A 22674-nucleotide genomic window follows, 5' to 3' on the forward strand; every position below is an offset into this window, starting at 1 on the left:
CACTGACAGACTGAGGGACCCTCTCCTGTGTGTGTGACACTGACAGACTGAGGGATCCTCTCCTGTGTGTGACACTGACAGACTGAGGGAGCCCCTCCTGTGTGTGTGACACTGACAGACTGAGGGAGCCTCTCCTGTGTGTGTGACACTGACAGACTGAGGGAGCCCCTCTCCTGTGTGTGTGACACTGACAGACTGAGGGAGCCTCTCCTGTGTGTGTGACACTGACAGACTGAGGGACCCTCTCCTGTGTGTGACACTGACAGATTGAGGGAGCCCCTCTCCTGTGTGTGTGACACTGACAGACTGAGGGAGCCCCTCTCCTGTGTGTGTGACACTGACAGACTGAGGGACTGTCTCCTGTGTTTGTGACACTGACAGACTGAGGGAGCCTCTCCTGTGTTTGTGACACTGACAGACTGAGGGAGCCCCTCTCCTGTGTGTGTGTGTGTGTGTGTGTGTGTGTGTTTGTGTGACACTGACAGACTGAGGGACCCTCTCCTGTGTGTGTGTGTGTGTGTGTGTGTGTGTGTGTGTGTGTGTGTGTGTGTGTGTGTGTGTGTGTGTGTGTGTGTGTGTGTGTGTGTGTGTGTGTGTGTGTGTGTGTGTGTTTGTGTGACACTGACAGACTGAGGGACCCTCTCCTGTGTGTGTGACACTGACAGACTGAGGGACCCTCTCCTGTGTGTGTGACACTGACAGACTGAGGGACCCTCTCCTGTGTGTGCGACACTGACAGACTGAGGGAGCCTCTCCTGTGTGTGTGTGCGACACTGACAGACTGAGGGAGCCCCTCTCCTGTGTGTGTGACAGTGACAGACTGAGGGAGCCTCTCCTGTGTGTGTGACACTGACAGACTGAGGGATCCTCTCCTGTGTGTGTGACACTGACAGACTGAGAGAGCCCCTCTCCTGTGTGTGTGACACTGACAGACTGAGGGAGCCCCTCTTCTGTGTGTGTGACACTGACAGACTGAGGGATCCTCTCCTGTGTGTGTGACACTGACAGACTGAGGGACCCTCTCCTGTGTGTGACACTGACAGACTGAGGGAGCCCCTCTCCTGTGTGTGTGACACTGACAGACTGAGGGAGCCCCTCTCCTGTGTGTGTGACACTGACAGACTGAGGGAGCCCCTCTCCTGTGTGTGTGACACTGACAGACTGAGGGACCCTCTCCTGTGTGTGTGTGTGTGTGTGTGTGTGTGTGTGTGTGTGTGTGTGTGTGTGTGTGTGTGTGTGTGTGTGTGTGTGTGTGTGTGTGTGTGTGTGTGTGTGTGTGACACTGACAGATTGAGGGATCCCCTCTCCTGTGTGTGTGACACTGACAGACTGAGGGAGCTCCTCTGCTGTGTGTGTGACACTGACAGACTGAGGGACCCTCTCCTGTGTGTGACACTGACAGTCTGAGGGACCCTCTCCTGTGTGTGACACTGACAGACTGTGGGACCCTCTCCTGTGTGTGTGACACTGACAGACTGAGGGAGCCCCTCTCCTGTGTGTGTGACACTGACAGACTGAGGGATCACCTCTCCTGTGTGTGTGACACTGACAGACTGAGGGACCCTCTCCTGTGTGTGTGACACTGACAGACTGAGGGACCCTCTCCTGTGTGTGTGACACTGACAGACTGAGGGACCCTCTCCTGTGTGTGCGACACTGACAGACTGAGGGAGCCTCTTCTGTGTGTGTGACACTGACAGACTGAGGGACCCTCTCCTGTGTGTGTGACTCTGACAGACTGAGGGACCCTCTCCTGTGTGTGTGATACTGACAGACTGAGGGACCCTCTCCTGTGTGTGTGACACTGACAGACTGAGGGAGCCTCACCAGTGTGTGTGACACTGACAGACTGAGGGACTCTCTCCTGTGTGTGACACTGACAGACTGAGGGAGCCCCTCTCCTGTGTGTGTGACACTGACAGACTGAGGGACCCTCTCCTGTGTGTGTGACACTGACAGACTGAGGGAGCCCCTCTCCTGTATGTGTGTGACACTGACAGACTGAGGAAGCCCCTCTCCTGTGTGTGTGTGACACTGACAGACTGAGGGAGCCCCTCTCCTGTGTGTGTGTGACACTGACAGACTGAGGGATCCCCTCTCCTGTGTGTGTGACACTGACAGACTGAGGGACCCTCTCCTGTGTGTGTGACACTGACAGACTGAGGGATCCCCTCTCCTGTGTGTGTGACACTGACAGACTGAGGGACCCTCTCATGTGTGTGACACTGACAGACTGAGGGATCCCCTCTCCTGTGTGTGTGACACTGACAGACTGAGGGAGCCCCTCTCCTGTGTGTGTGACACTGACAGACTGAGGGACTCTCTCCTGTGTTTGTGACACTGACAGACTGAGAGAGCCCCTCCTGTGTGTGTGTGACACTGACAGACTGAGGGATCCCCTCTTCTGTGTGTGAGACACTGACAGACTGAGGGATCCACTCTCCTGTGTGTGTGACACTGACAGACTGAGGGACCCTCTCCTGTGTTTGTGTGACACTGACAGACTGAGGGACCCTCTCCTGTGTGTGTGACACTGACAGACTGAGGGACCCTCTCCTGTGTGTGTGACACTGACAGACTGAGGGATCCTCTCCTGTGTGTGACACTGACAGACTGAGGGAGCCCCTCCTGTGTGTGTGACACTGACAGACTGAGGGATCCCCTCTTCTGTGTGTGAGACACTGACAGACTGAGGGATCCCCTCTCCTGTGTGTGTGACACTGACAGACTGAGGGACCCTCTCCTGTGTTTGTGTGACACTGACAGACTGAGGGACCCTCTCCTGTGTGTGTGACACTGACAGACTGAGGGACCCTCTCCTGTGTGTGTGACACTGACAGACTGAGGGATCCTCTCCTGTGTGTGACACTGACAGACTGAGGGAGCCCCTCCTGTGTGTGTGACACTGACAGACTGAGGGATCCCCTCTCCTGTGTGTGTGACACTGACAGACTGAGGGATCCCCTCTCCTGTGTGTGTGACACTGACAAACTGAGGAACCCTCTCCTGTGTGTGTGACACTGACAGACTGAGGGAGCCTCTCCTGTGTGTGTGACACTGACAGACTGAGGGACCCTCTCCTGTGTGTGACACTGACAGACTGAGGGACTCTCTCCTGTGTTTGTGACACTGACAGACTGAGGGAGCCCCTCCTGTGTGTGTGACACTGACAGACTGAGGGACCCTCTCCGTGTGTGTGTGTGTGTGTGTGTGTGTGTGTGTGTGTGTGTGTGTGTGTGTGTGTGTGTGTGTGTGTGTGTGTGTGTGTGTGTGTGTGTGTGTGTGTGTGTGTGTGTGTGTGACACTGACAGACTGAGGGACCCCTCCTGTGTGTGTGACACTGACAGACTGAGGGACCCCTCCTGTGTGTGTGACACTGACAGACTGAGGGACCCTCTCCCTGTGTGTGTGTGTGACACTGACAGACTGTGGGATCCTCTCATGTGTGTGTGACACTGACAGTCTGAGGGATCCTCTCCTGTGTGTGTGACACTGACAGACTGAGGGAACCCCACTCCTGTGTGTGTGACACTGACAGACTGAGGGAGCCTCACCAGTGTGTGTGACACTGACAGACTGAGGGACCCTCTCCTGTGTGTGTGTGTGTGTGTGACACTGACAGACTGAGGGACCCCCTCCTGTGTGTGTGACACTGACAGACTGAGGGACCCTCTCCCTGTGTGTGTGACACTGACAGACTGAGGGAACCTCTCATGTATGTGTGACACTGACAGACTGAACGACCCTCTCCTGTGTGTGTGACACTGACAGACTGAGGGACCCTCTCCTGTGTGTGTGACACTGACAGACTGAGGGATCCTCTCCTGTGTGTGACACTGACAGACTGAGGGATCCCCTCTCCTGTGTGTGTGACACTGACAGATTGAGGGAACCTCTCGTGTGTGTGTGACACTGACAGACTGAGGGAGCCCCTCTCCTGTGTGTGTGTGACACTGACAGACTGAGGGACCCTCTCCCGGTGTGTGTGTGACAGTGACAGATTGAGGGAACCTCTCGTGTGTGTGTGACACTGACAGACTGAGGGAACCCCTCTCCTGTGTGTGTGACACTGACAGACTGAGGGACTCTCTCCTGTGCGTGTGTGACACTGACAGACTGAGGGAGCCTCACCAGTGTGTGTGACACTGACAGACTGAGGGAGCCCCTCTCGTGTGTGTGTGTGACACTGACAGACTGAGGGACCCCCTCTCCTGTGTGTGTGACACTGACAGACTGAGAGACTCTCTCCTGTGTTTGTGACACTGACAGACAGAGGGAGCCCTCCTGTGTGTGTGTGACACTGACAGACTGAGGGACCCTCTCCCTGTGTGTGTGTGTGACACTGACAGACTGTGGGATCCTCTCATGTGTGTGTGACACTGACAGTCTGAGGGATCCTCTCCTGTGTGTGTGACACTGACAGACTGAGGGAACCCCACTCCTGTGTGTGTGACACTGACAGACTGAGGGAGCCTCACCAGTGTGTGTGACACTGACAGACTGAGGGACCCTCTCCTGTGTGTGTGTGTGTGTGTGTGTGTGTGTGTGTGTGTGTGTGTGTGTGTGTGTGTGTGTGTGTGTGTGTGTGTGTGTGTGTGTGTGTGTGTGTGTGTGACACTGACAGACTGAGGGACCCCTCCTGTGTGTGTGACACTGACAGACTGAGGGACCCCTCCTGTGTGTGTGTGACACTGACAGACTGAGGGACCCTCTCCCTGTGTGTGTGTGTGACACTGACAGACTGTGGGATCCTCTCATGTGTGTGTGACACTGACAGTCTGAGGGATCCTCTCCTGTGTGTGTGACACTGACAGACTGAGGGAACCCCACTCCTGTGTGTGTGACACTGACAGACTGAGGGAGCCTCACCAGTGTGTGTGACACTGACAGACTGAGGGACCCTCTCCTGTGTGTGTGTGTGTGTGTGACACTGACAGACTGAGGGACCCCCTCCTGTGTGTGTGACACTGACAGACTGAGGGACCCTCTCCCTGTGTGTGTGACACTGACAGACTGAGGGAACCTCTCATGTATGTGTGACACTGACAGACTGAGGGACCCTCTCCTGTGTGTGTGACACTGACAGATTGAGGGACCCTCTCCTGTGTGTGTGACACTGACAGACTGAGGAACCCTCTCCTGTGTGTGACACTGACAGACTGAGGGATCCCCTCTCCTGTGTGTGTGACACTGACAGATTGGGGGAACCTCTCGTGTGTGTGTGACACTGACAGACTGAGGGAGCCCCTCTCCTGTGTGTGTGTGACACTGACAGACTGAGGGACCCTCTCCCGGTGTGTGTGTGACACTGACAGATTGAGGGAACCTCTCGTGTGTGTGTGACACTGACAGACTGAGGGAAGCCCTCTCCTGTGTGTGTGACACTGACAGACTGAGGGACTCTCTCCTGTGTGTGTGTGACACTGACAGACTGAGGGAGCCTCACCAGTGTGTGTGACACTGACAGACTGAGGGAGCCCCTCTCGTGTGTGTGTGTGACACTGACAGACTGAGGGACCCCCTCTCCTGTGTGTGACACTGACAGACTGAGGGAGCCTCACCAGTGTGTGACACTGACAGACTGAGGGACCCTCTCCTGTGTGTGTGTTTGTGTGACACTGACAGACTGAGGGACCCCCTCCTGTGTGTGTGACACTGACAAACTGAGGGACTCTCTCCTGTGTGTGACTCTGACAGACTGAGGGACCCTCTCCTGTGTGTGTGACACCGACAGACTGAGGGACCCTCTCGTGTGTGTGTGTGTGTGTGACACTGACAGACTGAGGGACCCTCTCGTGTGTGTGTGTGTGACACTGACAGACTGAGGGAGCCCCTCTCCTGTGTGTGTGACACTGACAGACTGAGGGACCCTCTCGTGTGTGTGTATGACACTGACAGACTGAGGGAGCCTCTCCTGTGTGTGCGACACTGACAGACTGAGGGACCCTCTCGTGTGTGTGTGTGTGTGTGACACTGACAGACTGAGGGACCCTCTCGTGTGTGTGTGTGTGACACTGACAGACTGAGGGAGCCCCTCTCCTGTGTGTGACACTGACAGACTGAGGGACCCTCTCCTGTGTGTGTGACACTGACAGACTGAGGCACCCTCTCCTGTGCGTGCGACACTGACAGACTGAGGGAGCCCCTCCTGTGCGTGCGACACTGACAGACTGAGGGACCCTCTCCTGTGCGTGTGACACTGACAGACTGAGGGAGCCTCTCCTGTGCGTGCGACACTGACAGACTGAGGGACTCTCTCCTGTGCGTGCGACACTGACAGACTGAGGGACTCTCTCCTGTGCGTGCGACACTGACAGACTGAGGGAGCCCCTCTCCTGTGTGTGCGACACTGACAGACTGAGGGAGCCCCTCTCCTGTGTGTGCGACACTGACAGACTGAGGGATCCCCTCTCCTGTGTATGCGACACTGACAGATCCTCTGTCCTGGGACTAAAATACCTTGGTTTGACGTTAGGATGTCACTGAACACATCATCACTGGGATCTGAATGACCTATCAGAAGAGAGATGTTGCAGAATTTCACAATCAGTGATAAGAAAACTCACTGAAATATTATTATCTTAAATGGAGGCCCCAGCACTGACCTGACCCTCGAAGTCTCTCCCGGGGAATCTGTAACACAAAGTAGAATTAAATTAACCCTTTCGCTGCCCGAGGGTGCAAACGATTGGCTTCCTTGATCAGCTCCCACTTTCCTTGCGGTACAAAACTTCCACCGCACGCTCTTTATGCTAAAGGGGCAGTGTGCTCCTTACCTGTGCTGGATCACCTGCACACACCTTTACGAGGGTGTTTGTAAGGAGTAGGAATGACAGGTGCATCGTGCTGTGCAGAAGACAGTAACCCTGCACATCTCTCTGAGCACCCTGTACCTGGCTGTATATAGCAGAGGGGAGGGAACGTGGGACAGGAGCCCTGCTACTGATAGGTACCCACTGAGCTGAAACATGCAACGGTGGACAATAATAATATCATGAGTGGGCTGCTGGTGAGGGAAGGTGACACTGTGACAGGGCACTGCTGGGAGTATGACACTGTGACAGGGCACTGCTGGGAGGGTGACACTGTGACAGGGCACTGCTGGGAGTATGACACTGTGACAGGGCACTGCTGGGAGGGTGACACTGTGACAGGGCACTGCTGGGAGGGTGACACTGTGACAGGGCACTGCTGGGAGGGTGACACTGTGACAGGGCACTGCTGGGAGGGTGACACTGTGACAGGGCACTGCTGCGAGGGTGACACTGTGACAGGGCACTGCTGGGAGGGTGACAATGTGACAGGGCACTGCTGAGAGGGTGACACTGTGACAGGGAAGTGCTAGGAGGGTGACAATGTGACAGGGCACTGCTGGGAGGGTGACACTGTGACAAGGCACTGCTGGGAGGGTGACACTGTGACAGGGCACTGCTGGGAAGGTGACACTGTGATAGGGCACTGCTGCTAGGGTGACACTGTGACAGGGCACTGCTGGGAGGGTGACACTGTGACAGGGCACTGCTGGGAGCGTGACACTGTGACAGGGCACTGCAGGGAAAGTGACAATGTGACAGGGCACTGCTGCTAGGGTGACACTGTGACAGGGCACTGCTGGGAGGGTGACACTGTGACAGGGTACTGCTAGGAGGGTGACACTGTGACAGGGCACTGCTGGGAGGGTGACACTGTGACAGGGCACTGCTGGGAAGGTGACACTGTGACAGGGCACTGCTGGGAGGGTGACACTGTGACAGGGCACTGCTGGGAGGGTGACACTGTGACAGGGCACTGCTGGGAGGGTGACACTGTGACAGGGCACTGCTGGGAAGGTGACACTGTGACAGGGCACTGCTGGGAGGGTGACACTGTGACAGGGCACTGCTGGGAGGGTGACACTGTGACAGGGCACTGCTGGGAAGGTGACACTGTGACAGGGCACTGCTGGGAGGGTGACACTCAGACAGGGAAGTGCTGGGGTTGTCACACTGCTGTGGAGGTAAGAAGAAAAGATGTCCTGCGGCGCGTTGTCTCAAGTACTATATATATATATAAATATATATATATATATGTACACATACATACATATACATATATATGTAACAGGTATTCCTCCTACCCTAAGGGAATCAGCCGCTACTACTGTACCGGTGCTACCTGTTGGATGTACAGAATACCTGGGCCTCCGCTCAAAGTGAGCCTGGGGTGACTGTGTGTCTTGTATATCTCTATACGGTGTAGCGCCTCCATCTATGATGATCCTAGGGTAATAGGATTGACTTCTCATAGGATTTGTATACCTAGGGAATACTCAAATAACACACTCATAATCAGTCAAATATAACTCCCTTTACGAGGATCCCACAGAAAGCATAACATGACACATTACCACACAATGCACAGTAATACAATAATAATGACAATAGTCTAGCGGTAGCTAGCCCCACTTAGTACCCAGGGTGCTCGGGCACCTGTAACTGTCACGAGAGACCAATGCTTTTAACACAAAAATACCCAGATCCTTTGATTGAGCAAAACATGAGATAAAATTAATTGTGATTTATGTACAGAATGAACATACACAGCTTAATTTACAAAATAATACGAAAATACACTTACTTAGTTACAATGTTAATTCTGGTTACAGGAAAGATCTTAGATGGAATCTCAGGTGAATCTTTTTACAGCATGTTGAATCTACCTCCTGACTGGCTGCACGGACTTTTAAAACCTCACAAGTTCTATCTTTACACTGTGCAACCAATCGCGGCGTGGGAACAAAACATCCCACCTATTGGCAAGGTTCGCCAAATACTTCTGGGAGCCTGGCAGAGGCTTCAAAGTATGCTGCGAGCATGTGCGAACTTCGCCCTTAAGCAGCTTAACATACCTAGCCAAGCCCACCTCCCTGGTGACATGTTGTCTGCCTTTCCCCTGACACCTGGACATATGTAAGAGAAAACTATTTACCTCTCCCCCTCCCCGCTCAACACTTGACAGTGTCAGTTTCTTTGAACTACGGCCTGTTCCCAGACACAGGGGAACTGAATCAGCAGGGTGGCTTTAGAAACCTGAGTCTAATTATGCATTGCTTACTCACTGGGATTTCCTGCCATGCATTTTAAAGCCTAGTACTTACACCCTCCTTAAACATTTATGAAATCCTTTAACGTCAAGAAACGTGTGAGCTCCTGCAGTGTTCTTTCTATCTTTAAGACAGCTAGGGGCCATTTTATGTTTCAAATTATCTGCCTTTATAAAAATAATCATTGGACTATCAGGCAAATTACTTTGCAAAATCGGATCTTTTAAAACGAGAAGCCAATGCTTATTAATCACCTTACGTATCTTAGGGGCCATGGCATTATATTGTGTTTTAAATGGAACACATATTGTTCCATCTTTAGATTTAAAGTCAGAAGCTTTAACGCCAGTATTCTTATATGTTAATAAATCTTGCAAAACCAAAAAAACAGGACTGGCGCTTAAGACAGTGTATATCAGATGATTCAGTCAAAGGTATAAAAGGAAATACAGTGACCCCCTGTGGTGAAAAACTGGAAATGACACTCCAACCCAGGGATAGAGCACACATATAGGAATATATAAGTGAAAATAATAACAATTATAACAGAGCAAAAGTGACCCCACTCACCCTTCACATAGAAAAAAAGTCTTCATTCTTCTTAGGGTATAGTGGACAGGCAGGATGAGGGAGCGGGATACACAATATGCAAAAGAGTAAAAAAAAGTATATAGTGCAATATTGCTTAGAACGACAAATGGTGGTGCTATAATCTCCAATGGCTATACTCACACAAGTGTAAGTATATTGGGCATATCACACTCTGTATCTAGGTGTGCAGGAACAGGTGCAGTGTGTAGCAGATAACCTCCTGGTAGAGATGCTGTGTGGGTGTAAAAATGTGCAATAAAAATGAGCATATAGCAAAAGAACCGGAGCAACGGCGTTCTCACCGCCCCTCTCCCACGATTGAATCCACGCCGATTGGCACAAGTGTCGAACAGGTGCTACCTCCAAATGAGGATTCCTGACGAAGCTAGTGAGTCTAGCGAAACGCGTAGAATCCAGTCGGAGAAGGAGCAGCACTGAGAGGAAGCAGTGTGGAGTTCAGCTGTGGTTTCCAGTGGCCGCTTTTGGAGGCAGCACCTGTTCGACACTTGTGCCAATCGGCGTGGACTCAATCGTGGGAGAGGGGAGGAGAGAACGCCGTCGCTACGGTTCATTTGCTATATGCTCATTTTTATTGCACATTTTTACACCCACTCACAAGCTAAAAAAAAATGTGTTTGGAGCGCGCTCAATAGGCCCCCCATGCACCCCCCCTGCGCGCGTTCGCAAAATTCGCAGGACACTCGCGCTCATGCTTGAAGAGTTGGTGACGTCACCACTCAAGCATGAGCGCAGTGAGCATAGCGGGGCCGCAGCCTAAGTATACATAAAGTTAGACTGGTCAGAAAAAGGTGCACTCTGCATAGGACAGAATAATGTGAAACTATGATAGAGGGCTTAGGGACACAGATAAGCCAAACTTTCACAATTCTTGACAATACAAATAGTTGGTATACTGTTGATACACCAATAGGATAGAATGATATGGGATTATGCTAAACAGGAAAAGTAAATAATGAATAAAATGAAACAAAGAATAATAAAGAAAAATTACAAGTTAATAAAGATATGAATTTATAGAAAGGAAAATAACCTCAACTAATAAAATAAAAGGTAAATATAGAAAAAAAAAATATATATAAATCTATATTTTTTATAATTAAAAACTTATATAAATAAAAATATTTTATTTTTGATTTATATAAGTGTTTAATTATATATATTTTTTTTTACTAATTTCTCTCATTTTCATTACTCTATAACAATATTGTTTCTTATTTATTTTATTATTATTTATTAATAATAATCCAATTTTCTCTCTTATATTATAATATATATTATATATATATATATACACACCTTATTAAGGTTATGGTGGGTAAAAAAAAGTGACAAAAACCCTCCACAGTAAAGCATATAGCAACTGGAAATATTACTGTATGCTCATTTGCATGTCTTAGACAGGTCTGCAACCCCGCCTTTCACCATTATCACCCAGCACACAGCACTTCCACTGCAGCAAGGGATTCTGGGAAATGACATGCAAATGAGCACACAGTGCCACCTTTTGTTTCAAGCTCATATTACATGAGCAACCCTTAAGCCAATGCATGCTGCTTTAAACACAGCTTTTAAACATAGGCTGGGATGAGATGCACAGACAGACTGTTTCAACCTTGTGGGTCTCTTCAGTGTGAGGTTGGTTGTAATGCTTGTTTGAGACTAAGAGTAGGTTTTCACCACACATTATTAAGGTTATGGTGGGTAAAAAAATGACAAAAACCCTCCACAGTAAAACATTCTATATGTACTTTTATTTTTATGCTGCTGCTGTAGTTGGGGCTCCGGCTGCGGTCTTGCTGCTAGGCCTCATTTGCCCTTTTCAATTCCCCCCATGTGCAGAAACCCTGCCCAAATTAAAGATGGTTGCTAAAGGCCTCAAATATCCCCACCCTGTCCCGCCGGCGATTACGTCACACCTCAGCGACAATAACCCCCCCTCCCACGGTGATTGACAGTCTTCAGAGCCAACCAGGTCAAGTAGACATGAGCCCCGCCTCTTCCGCCCGGCCCCAACATGGCGGCCTCGGTAACAACACTCAGCAGAAATGTGTGCTGGTCACGCGTCGGCGCCACTTCCGGTTTGCTGATTTCATCGCACAGCCGGCGTCAGACCTGGCGGTACCTGCGTGAAGAGAGGCCGGAAGCGGGGAGCGCGAGGGTCCCTATACTTCCGGGCGGTGGAAGTGCAAACTCACCCCCCCACCCCCCGGCCTGAGCGAAGAGCTAAAAACATGGCGTCTGTGTGGGACGAGGCGGAGGTAAGAGGGGGGAGTGTGAGGGGCTGGAGGTGTGAGGGGGGGAGAGTGAGGGGCTGGAGGTGACAGGAACGGATAGAGGGGTGGAGAGACCGGGAGGTGGGGTTATGAAGGGGGACTGGGTGTCTGAGAGAGGGGGGGGGACTGGGTGTCATAGAGGGGGGGACTGGGTGTCTGAGAGAGGGGGGACTGGGTGTCTGAGAGAGGGGGGGACTGGGTGTCTGAGAGAGGGGGGGACTGGGTGTCTGAGAGAGGGGGGGACTGGGTGTCTGAGAGAGGGGGGGACTGGGTGTCTGAGAGAGGGGGGGACTGGGTGTCTGAGAGAGGGGGGGGGACTGGGTGTCTGAGAGAGGGGGGGACTGGGTGTCTGAGAGAGGGGGGGGGACTGGGTGTCTGAGAGGGGGGGGGGGACTGGGTGTCTGAGAGAGGGGGGGACTGGGTGTCTGAGAGAGGGGGGGGGACTGGGTGTCTGAGAGGGGGGGGGGGACTGGGTGTCTGAGAGGGGGGGGGGACTGGGTGCCTGAGAGGGGGGGGGGGGACTGGGTGTCTGAGAGGGGGGGGGGACTCGGTGTCTGAGAGGGGGGGGACTGGGTGTCTGAGAGGGGGGGGGACTGGGTGTCTGAGAGGGGGGGGGACTGGGTGTCTGAGAGAGGGGGGGGGACTGGGTGTCTGAGAGGGGGGGGGGGGACTGGGTGTCTGAGAGGGGGGGGGGGGACTGGGTGTCTGAGGAGGGGGGGGGGACTGGGTGTCTGAGAGGGGGGGGGGGACTGGGTGTCTGAGAGGGGGGGGGGACTGGGTGTCTGAGAGGGGGGGGGACTGGGTGTCTGAGAGGGGGGGGACTGGGTGTCTGAGAGGGGGGGGGGACTGGGTGTCTGAGAGGGGGGGGGGGACTGGGTGTCTGAGAGGGGGGGGGGACTGGGTGTCTGAGAGGGGGGGGACTGGGTGTCTGAGAGGGGGGGGACTGGGTGTCTGAGAGGGGGGGGGACTGGGTGTCTGAGAGGGGGGGGGACTGGGTGTCTGAGAGAGGGGGGGGGGACTGGGTGTCTGAGAGAGGGGGGGGGACTGGGTGTGCGAGAGAGGGGGGGGGACTGGGTGTGCGAGAGAGGGGGGGACTGGGTGTGCGAGAGAGGGGGGGACTGGGTGTGCGAGAGAGGGGGGGACTGGGTGTGCGAGAGAGGGGGGGACTGGGTGTGCGAGAGAGGGGGGGACTGGGTGTGCGAGAGAGGGGGAGGGGACTGGGTGTGCGAGAGAGGGGGAGGGGACTGGGTGTGCGAGAGAGGGGGAGGGGACTGGGTGTGCGAGAGAGGGGGAGGGGACTGGGTGTGCGAGAGAGGGGGAGGGGACTGGGTGTGCGAGAGAGGGGGAGGGGACTGGGTGTGCGAGAGAGGGGGAGGGGACTGGGTGTGCGAGAGAGGGGGAGGGGACTGGGTGTGCGAGAGAGGGGGAGGGGACTGGGTGTGCGAGAGAGGGGGAGGGGACTGGGTGTGCGAGAGAGGGGGAGGGGACTGGGTGTGCGAGAGAGGGGGAGGGGACTGGGTGTGCGAGAGAGGGGGAGGGGACTGGGTGTGCGAGAGAGGGGGGGGGACTGGGTGTGCGAGAGAGGGGGGGGACTGGGTGTGCGAGAGAGGGGGGGGGACTGGGTGTGAGAGAGGGGGGGGGACTGGGTGTGAGAGAGGGGGGGGGACTGGGTGTGCGAGAGGGGGGGTGGCTGGGTGTGCGAGAGAGGGGGGGCTGGGTGTGCGAGAGAGGGGGGGCTGGGTGTGCGAGAGAGGGGGGGGGCTGGGTGTGCGAGAGAGGGGGGGCTGGGTGTGCGAGAGAGGGGGGGGGACTGGGTGTGCGAGAGAGGGGGTCTGGGGGTGTGTGTGGGAGGGGGGGTGAGAGTAAATGAAGAGGGGAATGGGATAGGTCAGGGATAGAATAGATGTACAATGTATGGGGAGATGGGATAATAAGACAGGGTAGGCAGGTAAGAGAGGTTGAGTCTTGTTTGGGATGAAGGGGAGAGGACTGGTCTCATAAAGCAGATTAGGGAGTGGTGAGCGTAAAACAGACACCTCTTGGAGGCTGAGATGGGACTCCTGGAGCAGAGAGGATGGGGAGAGGCAACCAGTGAAGGGGGTAGAGGGGCTTGTATACCTCCAGGCACCCATGTCTGATTGCGCCGCTCCTGGGTTGGAATCTCGTATGCCACTAAATGCTTTTGTAGAGAGGGTTGCACTGGGTCCGACGGAGAGTACTGGCTGCAGTCATCCTGTCCCGATACCCCGCAACTGGCATGTTGGTTGAAATAAGGTGGACTTGGGTTAGAGAGCAATGGGGCATGTCACCTGACACCTGTCAGGCATCCCGCATCCATCCCCTGTCTGTTTGTGCGTCTCCAGCAGGATGGGGTGGGAGAGGAAGTCCTGAAGATGTCCACAGAGGAGATTATCCAGAGAACCCGACTGCTGGACAGCGAAATAAAGGTGAAATATCTACACGGAGTCATACATAATTGTGGAATAAAATGTTTAACTCTGCAGCTGTGTTGAATGCAGTTTTAATGTATTTTCAACACTGAATCAATGTTTTAATGTTTGCCAAAATGACCAAAACTTTTCATGCAAGTTCATCTTGGCAGAAACTTTCGTTTTTCTGTACAAGGGATTTACTTTCTTGTTTACTTAATGACATCTCTTCTGCCACGGATGTGACATGTAGCAGTTTAACTGTGTCCTGTGTGCTGTTTGCATGGATTGTATTTTAACACACAGTGACTCCATATTATTATTTATTATTATCATCATGTATTTGTAAAGCGCCAACATATTCCGCAGTGCGGTACAATGGGGCACAGTCATGTATACTCTAAAAAAAAACAAAAAACAGTTGCATACAGTAGTGAGGACGAAACCGATAGAAGGAAATGAGGGACAATGTTGAAACAAGGTGAGGTGGCTGCTCATTGTGGGATGGAGTGCATCTCGGGTTGGAGTATGTTTTATATAGGGTGGAGATTGGTCCAGCTGCACAGCTGGTCCCAATGGGACTGCACATACATCATACAAGGCTTAACCACCCTGAACTTGTGTATAGACATAAATATTCATTTAGTTTTTGCCACTCGCTATAAGTGAATACTGAATATCTTACACATTCTCTCCTTTCGTATGTGTTAAAATAAATGTCGGCTGTATTTCTCCCCTGTAATCTATGTGATAGTATTATTTGTGCAAATCTCCCCCTTGTGGTTTAATCATATACATGTGTGCATGTTCTCTGAGTTACATGTATATAAATATACGTATGTTGGATGTGTCCTCTTTGCGTTTCAGATCATGAAGAGTGAGGTTTTGCGGGTGACGCATGAGTTACAAGCCATGAAAGATAAAATCAAAGAGAACAGTGAGAAGATTAAAGTGAATAAAACTCTCCCGTACTTGGTGTCCAACGTCATTGAGGTGAGGCTGTGTGATCCAACAGCTGGCTGCAGGGGCAATTCTCACATCTGCCCTCGGATGCGTATTTCCTGTACTCGGGAATCCTGAGTTATCAGCCCCTCTTTCTTTTTCTCTGAACAGCTCCTAGATGTTGATCCCAATGACCAGGAGGAAGATGGAGCCAACATTGATTTAGACTCTCAGAGGAAGGGAAAATGCGCTGTCATTAAAACATCTACACGTCAGGTGAGGACAGAGCATCCTTTGTGTAGATGTCCCATTAGTGATGTAGGGGGGGGGATATACTGAGTGCATGTGAGAGGTGTCTTCACTCTTGTTGCTTTGCTAATCGTGGATAATTTGAGCCGTTGAGCAAGCTATACGATCTAGTTAAAAACGCAAGTCATCGATCAATATTGTTAGTATTCGTCTTTGGGGGTTTGGAAGGTGTTTATTTCTTGGTTCCCTAGATGCTGTAAGTAAACCTGGCTTTCAGGGCAATAAGGCAGTAATGTCTCTCTTTCTCTCACAGACATATTTCTTGCCAGTTATCGGTTTGGTCGATGCAGAGAAACTGAAGCCTGGTGATCTTGTGGTGAGAATTTTAAGCATTCATATGCATGGTTAACTGGTGGGTTTAATATTTCAGCTGCCTGATGGAATATTTGGGGGAGGGAGTTGTATGGGATTGTTATTCTCTGTGCACCCCATGTGCTGTGTATTTGAGACTTCTGTGTCTCCAGGGAGTGAATAAGGATTCCTACCTCATCCTGGAGACTCTTCCAACAGAATACGACTCTCGTGTGAAGGCCATGGAGGTGGATGAAAGACCCACTGAGCAATACAGTGACATAGGTGGTTTGGATAAACAGATACAGGAGGTGAGATTTGCAAGTCTGGGTGCTGGTGTATGGCTTTGCATTCACTTCTGACTAACTTGAAAAATATGTTACATGTGCTCTGTTTCCGTAGCTTGTGGAAGCTATTGTGCTGCCCATGAACCACAAGGAGAAGTTTGAGAACCTGGGAATCCAGCCTCCAAAAGGTGTGCTCATGTATGGCCCCCCTGGAACAGGCAAGACCCTCCTGGCCAGAGCTTGCGCTGCACAGACTAAGGTAAGAGGTGACTAAAAATGGCTCCTTAGAGAAGGGAGAGGAAGCTGCCGTGCCCCTGACATTTGTCCTCTATCAGGCCACCTTCTTGAAGCTTGCTGGCCCACAACTGGTCCAGATGTTCATCGGAGACGGAGCCAAATTGGTCCGGGACGCCTTTGCATTGGCCAAGGAAAAAGCCCCATCTATCATCTTTATCGATGAATTGGATGCTATTGGTACAAAAAGGTCAGTTTTAGCATTTAGGGTATGGAGGAAAGGTGATGGGTTGGCTCGTTTACCAAAAGCATTTGTAACATAGTGGCCTCCAAGCAGGTAATGTTGGGTGTCCGATACCAGGACACAATTCAACATTTAATGACATGGACGCAAAAGCCACCCTACTTATCAGGGAATACGATATAAAGAAGGTTCAGATGTTTTACTATAAGTTGGGAAAGAACTATGGTCCTTATCTGCTCACAATATTTGACTGGTTGGTGGTTCATTAGTTGTTGGGAGCGCTGGTGGACAGTCTGTCTTTACAGAAAGCGGTTACCTTGTTGTGCCTCACAGGTTTGACAGTGAGAAGGCTGGAGACAGAGAGGTGCAGAGAACAATGTTGGAGCTTCTAAACCAACTGGATGGTTTTCAGCCCAACACTCAAGTCAAGGTAAAAAAAAAAAGCTCCACTGACGTACGTGATCAAAAACCTTAAACCCGTGCCCAGGGAGGTATCCTTAACTCCTTCACTTCACTAGGTGATTGCTGCTACAAATCGTGTGGACATCCTGGATCCTGCACTGCTCCGCTCCGGGCGTCTGGATCGAAAGATCGAATTCCCAATGCCCAACGAAGAGTCTAGAGCCCGGATCATGCAGATCCACTCCCGCAAGATGAATGTCAGGTATGGAAAACACTAGCCACATGTTCACCCCTGCAGGTCACTTCACACCGACTGCAACTATGGGAAGGAATTCCTTTTCACCCTTGGTAAGTCACACAGTGACAGATGATACAAATGGGCCCTTGGGTTGACCAGCTTTAAGGCCATTCACTGAACATCACAAGAGAATACAAGGGGTTCCCATAGCCCGATTGCAGTGTATATCCTCAGTCGATAACCTTCTTGGTCACTATTCACCATGGTGCTGTGTCACTGGATCATGGCGTTACTGTTACTAATCCAACATGGCACCACTCCTCATGCAGGAGTGGCAGAAATATAAAATACTAAATACTTAGGAGCCCGTGTTTTTGTTTGGGGGGGGGGATACCCTGCTGCCACTCCACCCGTTATCTGCTCTGTCACCATGTATGTCAGTGTGTATCTGCCGCACCTGCATGCGTGCGCACTGCCGCTCTCTCTGCCGCGCTCTCCTGTCAATCAGGTGTCATCACTGCGCACAGCTCCAGTGGGGGAGGGGGGGGTGACGACATTTTAGGCGCCCAGGATTTCTCCATCCCAGCCATAGCCTGTAACATGTGATTGATTAACCTACCTCACCCTGCACTATAGACAATGCCAGTACCTGCACACAGCCTGTTCTCACACACCCCACTGTATAATGGACCTATTCACCAATGACGCTTATTAATCTCTTCTCCCCCCGCCCCCGAGTAGCGTGTGCCTGTAGCGTGTGCCTGTAGCCTGTGTTTTATAAACACAGCGCTTTGCTATCAGCAGACGGAGGAGATGAGGTTAATTCTTGGCTGTTTCTGCCCCTCCCCCGCAGCCCTGACGTTAACTACGAAGAGCTCGCCCGCTGCACAGATGACTTCAACGGCGCTCAATGTAAAGCCGTGTGTGTGGAAGCGGTGAGTATTCTGCCGGGGGGGGGGGAGAGAGATTCTGCCTGTGAGGGGGATGGGGGGGTAGCAGTGTGTGTGGAAATGGTGAGTATTCTGCCTGTGAGGGGGGGTAGCAGTGTGCGTGGAAGTGGTGAGTATTCTGCCTGTGAGGGGGATGGGGGGGCAGTAGTGCGTGTGGAAGCGGTGCGTATTCTGCCTGTGAGTGGGGGTGGGGGGGCAGTAGTGCATGTGGAAGCGGTGAGTATTCTGCCTGTGAGTGGGGGTAGTAGTGCGTGTGGAAGTGGTGAGTATTCTGCCTGTGAGGGGGGTGGGGGGGCAGTAGTGCGTGTGGAAGCGGTGAGTTTTCTTCCTGTGAGAAGGGGGGGGAGTTCGGCGTAAGATGAAGGGTCTGCTGAACGGTGTCCCGCTCTGAATTTATGCAGGGAATGATCGCTCTGCGCAGAGGGGCCACGGAGCTGACACATGAGGATTACATGGAGGGAATTTTAGAAGTCCAGGCCAAGAAGAAGGCCAACTTGCAGTACTATGCTTAGACCACAGGTCAATAGGCGGCTCAACTGCGTGTGGTGGCCGGACTGTGTGGTGACCGGACTGTTCTGTTTGTTTTATGTTGCAGGAAAAAATAAACCAAACCTCTTTAATTGTACACTACGCTCTCCGAGTGAAATCCTTGTCTCTGTTCCTTGTGTGATTCCTCACCGTTATATCCCTGCATCAGGCGTGGCCAACTCCACTCCGCAACGACCACCAACAGGTCAGGTTTTCAGGATGTCCCTGCTTCAGCACAGGTGGCTCTGTCTTCTGATTTCTGCTGAAGCAGAGATAATGAAAACCGGACCTGTTGGTGGCTCTTGAGGAGTGGGGTTGGCCTCCCCTGCCCTACATCCGTCAGTTCAGCCTCGTTTCTCGCGTGGCCGCTCTGGTGTGCCGCCATAGAAATAGCCATGCTCGGGAGAAGAGATGAGCCGGCCGTGCAGATCACTAGGGGGTGAAACGCGTGTTGGGTTAGTCAGTATTCAGACGTCACTACTGACGGTCGCATTGGTGAGAGGTCTGAGTGCAGGAGATCTCGGGCAGCATTCTGTCCCTGGGAAACAACTCGTGCAGCGATCTTGTGCAAGGAACAGATGGAATGTTATCAGGCCCCCTGTCCTTCCCTGGGGGGGTTTAATTCTGCATTGGTGGAGTGGCATGTGTTACAGGGTGACTAATGAAACTGTACCAGCAATGGTGGTTTTGAGTATTCCAATATCAAGATCAGGAGATGTTCTGACCAAGTTACTCTAGTGAATACCAGCTTCCTGGGTATTTTTGGCTTAACCATCCCATCACTGACATCAGTGGACACTTTTTTTTTTTAATCATGGTATTGCACTCTCTGATATGTTCTAATCAGCAAAAAGCCTGTTTGTAAGTACCACTCTTACAATGATATAAGTATCTTAAAGTTGAGTCTTAAAGCTGCAGATCAAACAATATCCTACATGTGGTTAAAAAAAAAAAATAAAAAAAATCAGCTCTGTAATTTGAGAAAATACTTGTGGCATTTAAAAAAAAAAAACCTGACATTTTTTAATGTATTATAATGTAACAATCCTGTTTGTTTCTATAGCAACCATTTACAAAGTCACATCCCCTTCCTCTTCTGAAACAAACTGGCACACCCCTTTTTGAGCCCTGCCCCCCCTCTAGCAGCGTACCAATTGTATCTAGTGACTGCCTGGTCACATGATCTTCCCCACAGAACTGTGCATCTTTGGTCCTCTTCTGCTGCACTGACAGCCATTTAGTGAACCCCCGAACCAAATCTTTGCCTATCGATCACAGGAGAACTGATCGATCGGCAACTTAATTATTATTGCGTGGATTGTACACACATTAAAGGTGGGGGGGGGGGGGTGGACACGGCAGCTTAGACTGCAGCTTTAACTAAGTTACTGTTTTGCCATTCATCACTTTGGGCAGACTGCCCCCTATTAAGCCACTGACGCAGACACTGCTGGAATCGGTTACACAAGCCGTGTAGGCTGAATATAGGCGTCTGTGCAGTTGATCAGTCATGTACACCCTCATGGTTACTATTCGCGATCATTTCCAATTACCCCTATTACTTGATTGCCTAAATGCACACCGTGGCCAGTTTATACACTCAAACGCCCTCACATGGCACGTCTACTCACTGCAGCTGTTTTTATTCTTTAGTTCACGTTAATAGTTTTACCCTTTATGGATCATTTCACATAGTTTTTATAGCTCGTTATTAGCAGCACCTATAATGCCAAGCGCCTGCTACCATTTCATTGTCTGGTCTCACAATTTGGCTTTAGCCCTTATTCAGTTTTTGCTGCAGGTTAGGCTTTAACTCTAGATATACGGATTATCTGCCTCTATAGAACACCAATATGGTTTTCTTCTAATGTGACGTTGTTGGCCTAAATGGCCACCTTCCTTACTTAGAGTGCACCAACAAAGCAGATCCCCGTTCTCTCCCTAACACATGTTACATCGGCAGAAGGCTGGAGCTTCAAATCCACCAGATCCTTGGCTCATAGATCCTCCCCTACTGTGACAGGGAAGTCGGGATAGAGAGAATAATCTATGGGTTAGTAAAATGTTGGGTTCAATTTTTTTTTTTTTTTTAAGACCCAGACCTGCCTTTGTGACACTCTCCTGTGCGTCTCGTTAATAGTTCCCTTATCTCCATCCGCACAATTAAGGAAGAAAATGCAGGAGCCTCTGAAATGTGCTTTTGGATCCGATGCATGTTGGGGCTTCTAGGAACATCTCATTAATCCGATGTTGATTGTCCCTTTCTGTACAAGTGGGAACCTGTTGATAAATATTAGCAAACTCCTTTTGATTGGGGGGGGGGGGGGGGGGCAGCAGGTGTTACAGGTAAATGTTCTTTGCGTACCAGCAATATAACCTCCAAAAATGCGTGCAGAGATTCCAAAATCCTCATCAAATTGCAACATCCTTTTGTGTTGCTTTGCGTGCAAACAAACATTACTGCCTGAACCAGGGGTTCTCAACTCCAGGCCTAACAACCCTCCTCCCCCCCCCCCCCCCCCCCACAGGTCAGATTTTCAGGATATCCCTGCTTCAGCACAGGTGGTTCAATGAAAGACTGAGTCACATGCTGAAGCAGGGATATCCTGAAAACCTGACCTGTTGGTGGCCCTTGACGATTGGAGTTGGCTACCCCTGGTTATAGAGAATGTATTTTTAGCTTAACACTGTGTAGTGTTTATTCATGTTATGGGCTAGAAAAGATTCTCATCGATCTTTGCTGCCAGGGACCTGAAACGCATTGCGACGCTGTGTTGCAACTGTGGCAGTGAAAGGGTTACAGATGGGATATCAGGATTACCGTGGATTCCAATGTTCAGTAATATTCCTTATCGCTTTTGCGTTATCTCTGGTACAGGGGGCACTGCCTAACGCTGAGTCCCCGCTGGTGCTGGGCGCGCTCATGCTTGGAGTGCGCTCCAAGCTTGAGCGCCGGGTGTCCTATCAATTACGTGCGCGTGCGTGGGGGGGGAGAGGGGGGACATTGAGCGCGCTGGAAAGTTAGATTTTTTTGTTTACATAAGCGCCGGTGAGCGTGTGCCCGCGCAGCGCTAGCGGGGATGCAGCCTAAGGCCTCGGCCATGTTTACTGCTTGCTGGCGGAAGCGTGCTGACGCGCGCTCCCGCTCAGCACTGAGCCCCTGCAGCCGCAATTAGAGCGGCTTTAGTAGGGGCTCACCTGCGCTTCTGCGCGCTTGCGGAAGCGCAGGTCTTGGGGGAATTTAAAATTCCCTCGCTTGCCGGCACGACAGGCCGGTCACGTGAGCGTTTCGCCCAATGAGGGCGAACCAGCTCCGTGACGTCACTGGCCCGTCCCCGGCCAGTGACGCGCCCGCCTCCGGCACGCCCCCTGATGCGCGTGCGGTAAACAACCGCAAGGCCAGGGAAAGCACCCGCTTTCCCTGAGCCTCAGCGCGCAAGCAGGGAGCATGGACTCAGCCTTAGACTTTCACTAGAGTGACACTGTGTCCTCATAGAGCCCTGCTGTGGGAAGGGTGTGTTATAAAGCCGTATTTTATTCATGTCTTGTAGAGAAGACTCTTGGGCTAAGCTCTATCCTGTGCCTGTTCATGTTGAGCAGCAGGCTCGGCCCTGCATGGTATTCACACTACTCCCATGGATTCCAGGCATTGCTTTACACAAGGTGAAGATGTGTGTGTATTGAGGACACCTCCACCTTGTATTCGTCCGCCGTTAGAATAACTGTATGCAGGCGCTGACTCTGCTGCAGCCTCAAGTCGGTGGTAAATTCTTGCATCCCAAATATTTCACTATCCACCCCCCACTTTTTAACCGCCTCCCTGCTTCTCGGGTGGATCGTACAAGTAGGATCA

At 51.6% G+C, this 22674-nt stretch overlaps 2 protein-coding genes across 6 annotated transcripts in view; one reads left to right on the forward strand and one right to left on the reverse strand.

Moving 5' to 3' along the window:
* The window catches only part of LOC142464163 (embryonic protein UVS.2-like), a 29576-nt gene extending 19822 nt beyond the window's left edge, over positions 1-9754 (reverse strand). For 4 of the 5 annotated variants that reach the window (XM_075567454.1, XM_075567456.1, XM_075567455.1 and 1 more), the window contains exons 1-3: positions 6777-6860; positions 6606-6633; positions 6460-6513 (exon numbers count right to left, since the gene is read on the reverse strand). In XM_075567454.1, the coding sequence (XP_075423569.1) occupies positions 6460-6513; positions 6606-6633; positions 6777-6842 (148 nt within the window). In that variant the 5' untranslated portion in view covers positions 6843-6860. Of the gene's footprint in view, positions 1-6459; positions 6514-6605; positions 6634-6776; positions 6861-9652 lie in introns of those variants that run through there. The other variant, XM_075567457.1, reaches the window with a different exon arrangement.
* Positions 9755-11747: 1993 nt separating this feature from the next.
* PSMC3 (proteasome 26S subunit, ATPase 3) lies at positions 11748-18918 on the forward strand. The gene is made up of 12 exons (XM_075567465.1): positions 11748-11952; positions 14331-14414; positions 15264-15389; positions 15510-15614; positions 15901-15963; positions 16112-16249; positions 16341-16484; positions 16561-16709; positions 17037-17133; positions 17222-17367; positions 18197-18278; positions 18695-18918. Exons 1-12 carry the CDS (start codon positions 11926-11928, stop codon positions 18803-18805), a joined length of 1272 nt encoding a protein of 423 aa, XP_075423580.1. The 5' UTR covers positions 11748-11925; the 3' UTR covers positions 18806-18918.
* Positions 18919-22674: the final 3756 nt, after the last annotated feature.

This window comes from Ascaphus truei, chromosome 12, assembly GCF_040206685.1.
Source record: "Ascaphus truei isolate aAscTru1 chromosome 12, aAscTru1.hap1, whole genome shotgun sequence".
In the NCBI taxonomy this organism is placed as follows: Eukaryota; Metazoa; Chordata; class Amphibia; order Anura; family Ascaphidae; genus Ascaphus; species Ascaphus truei.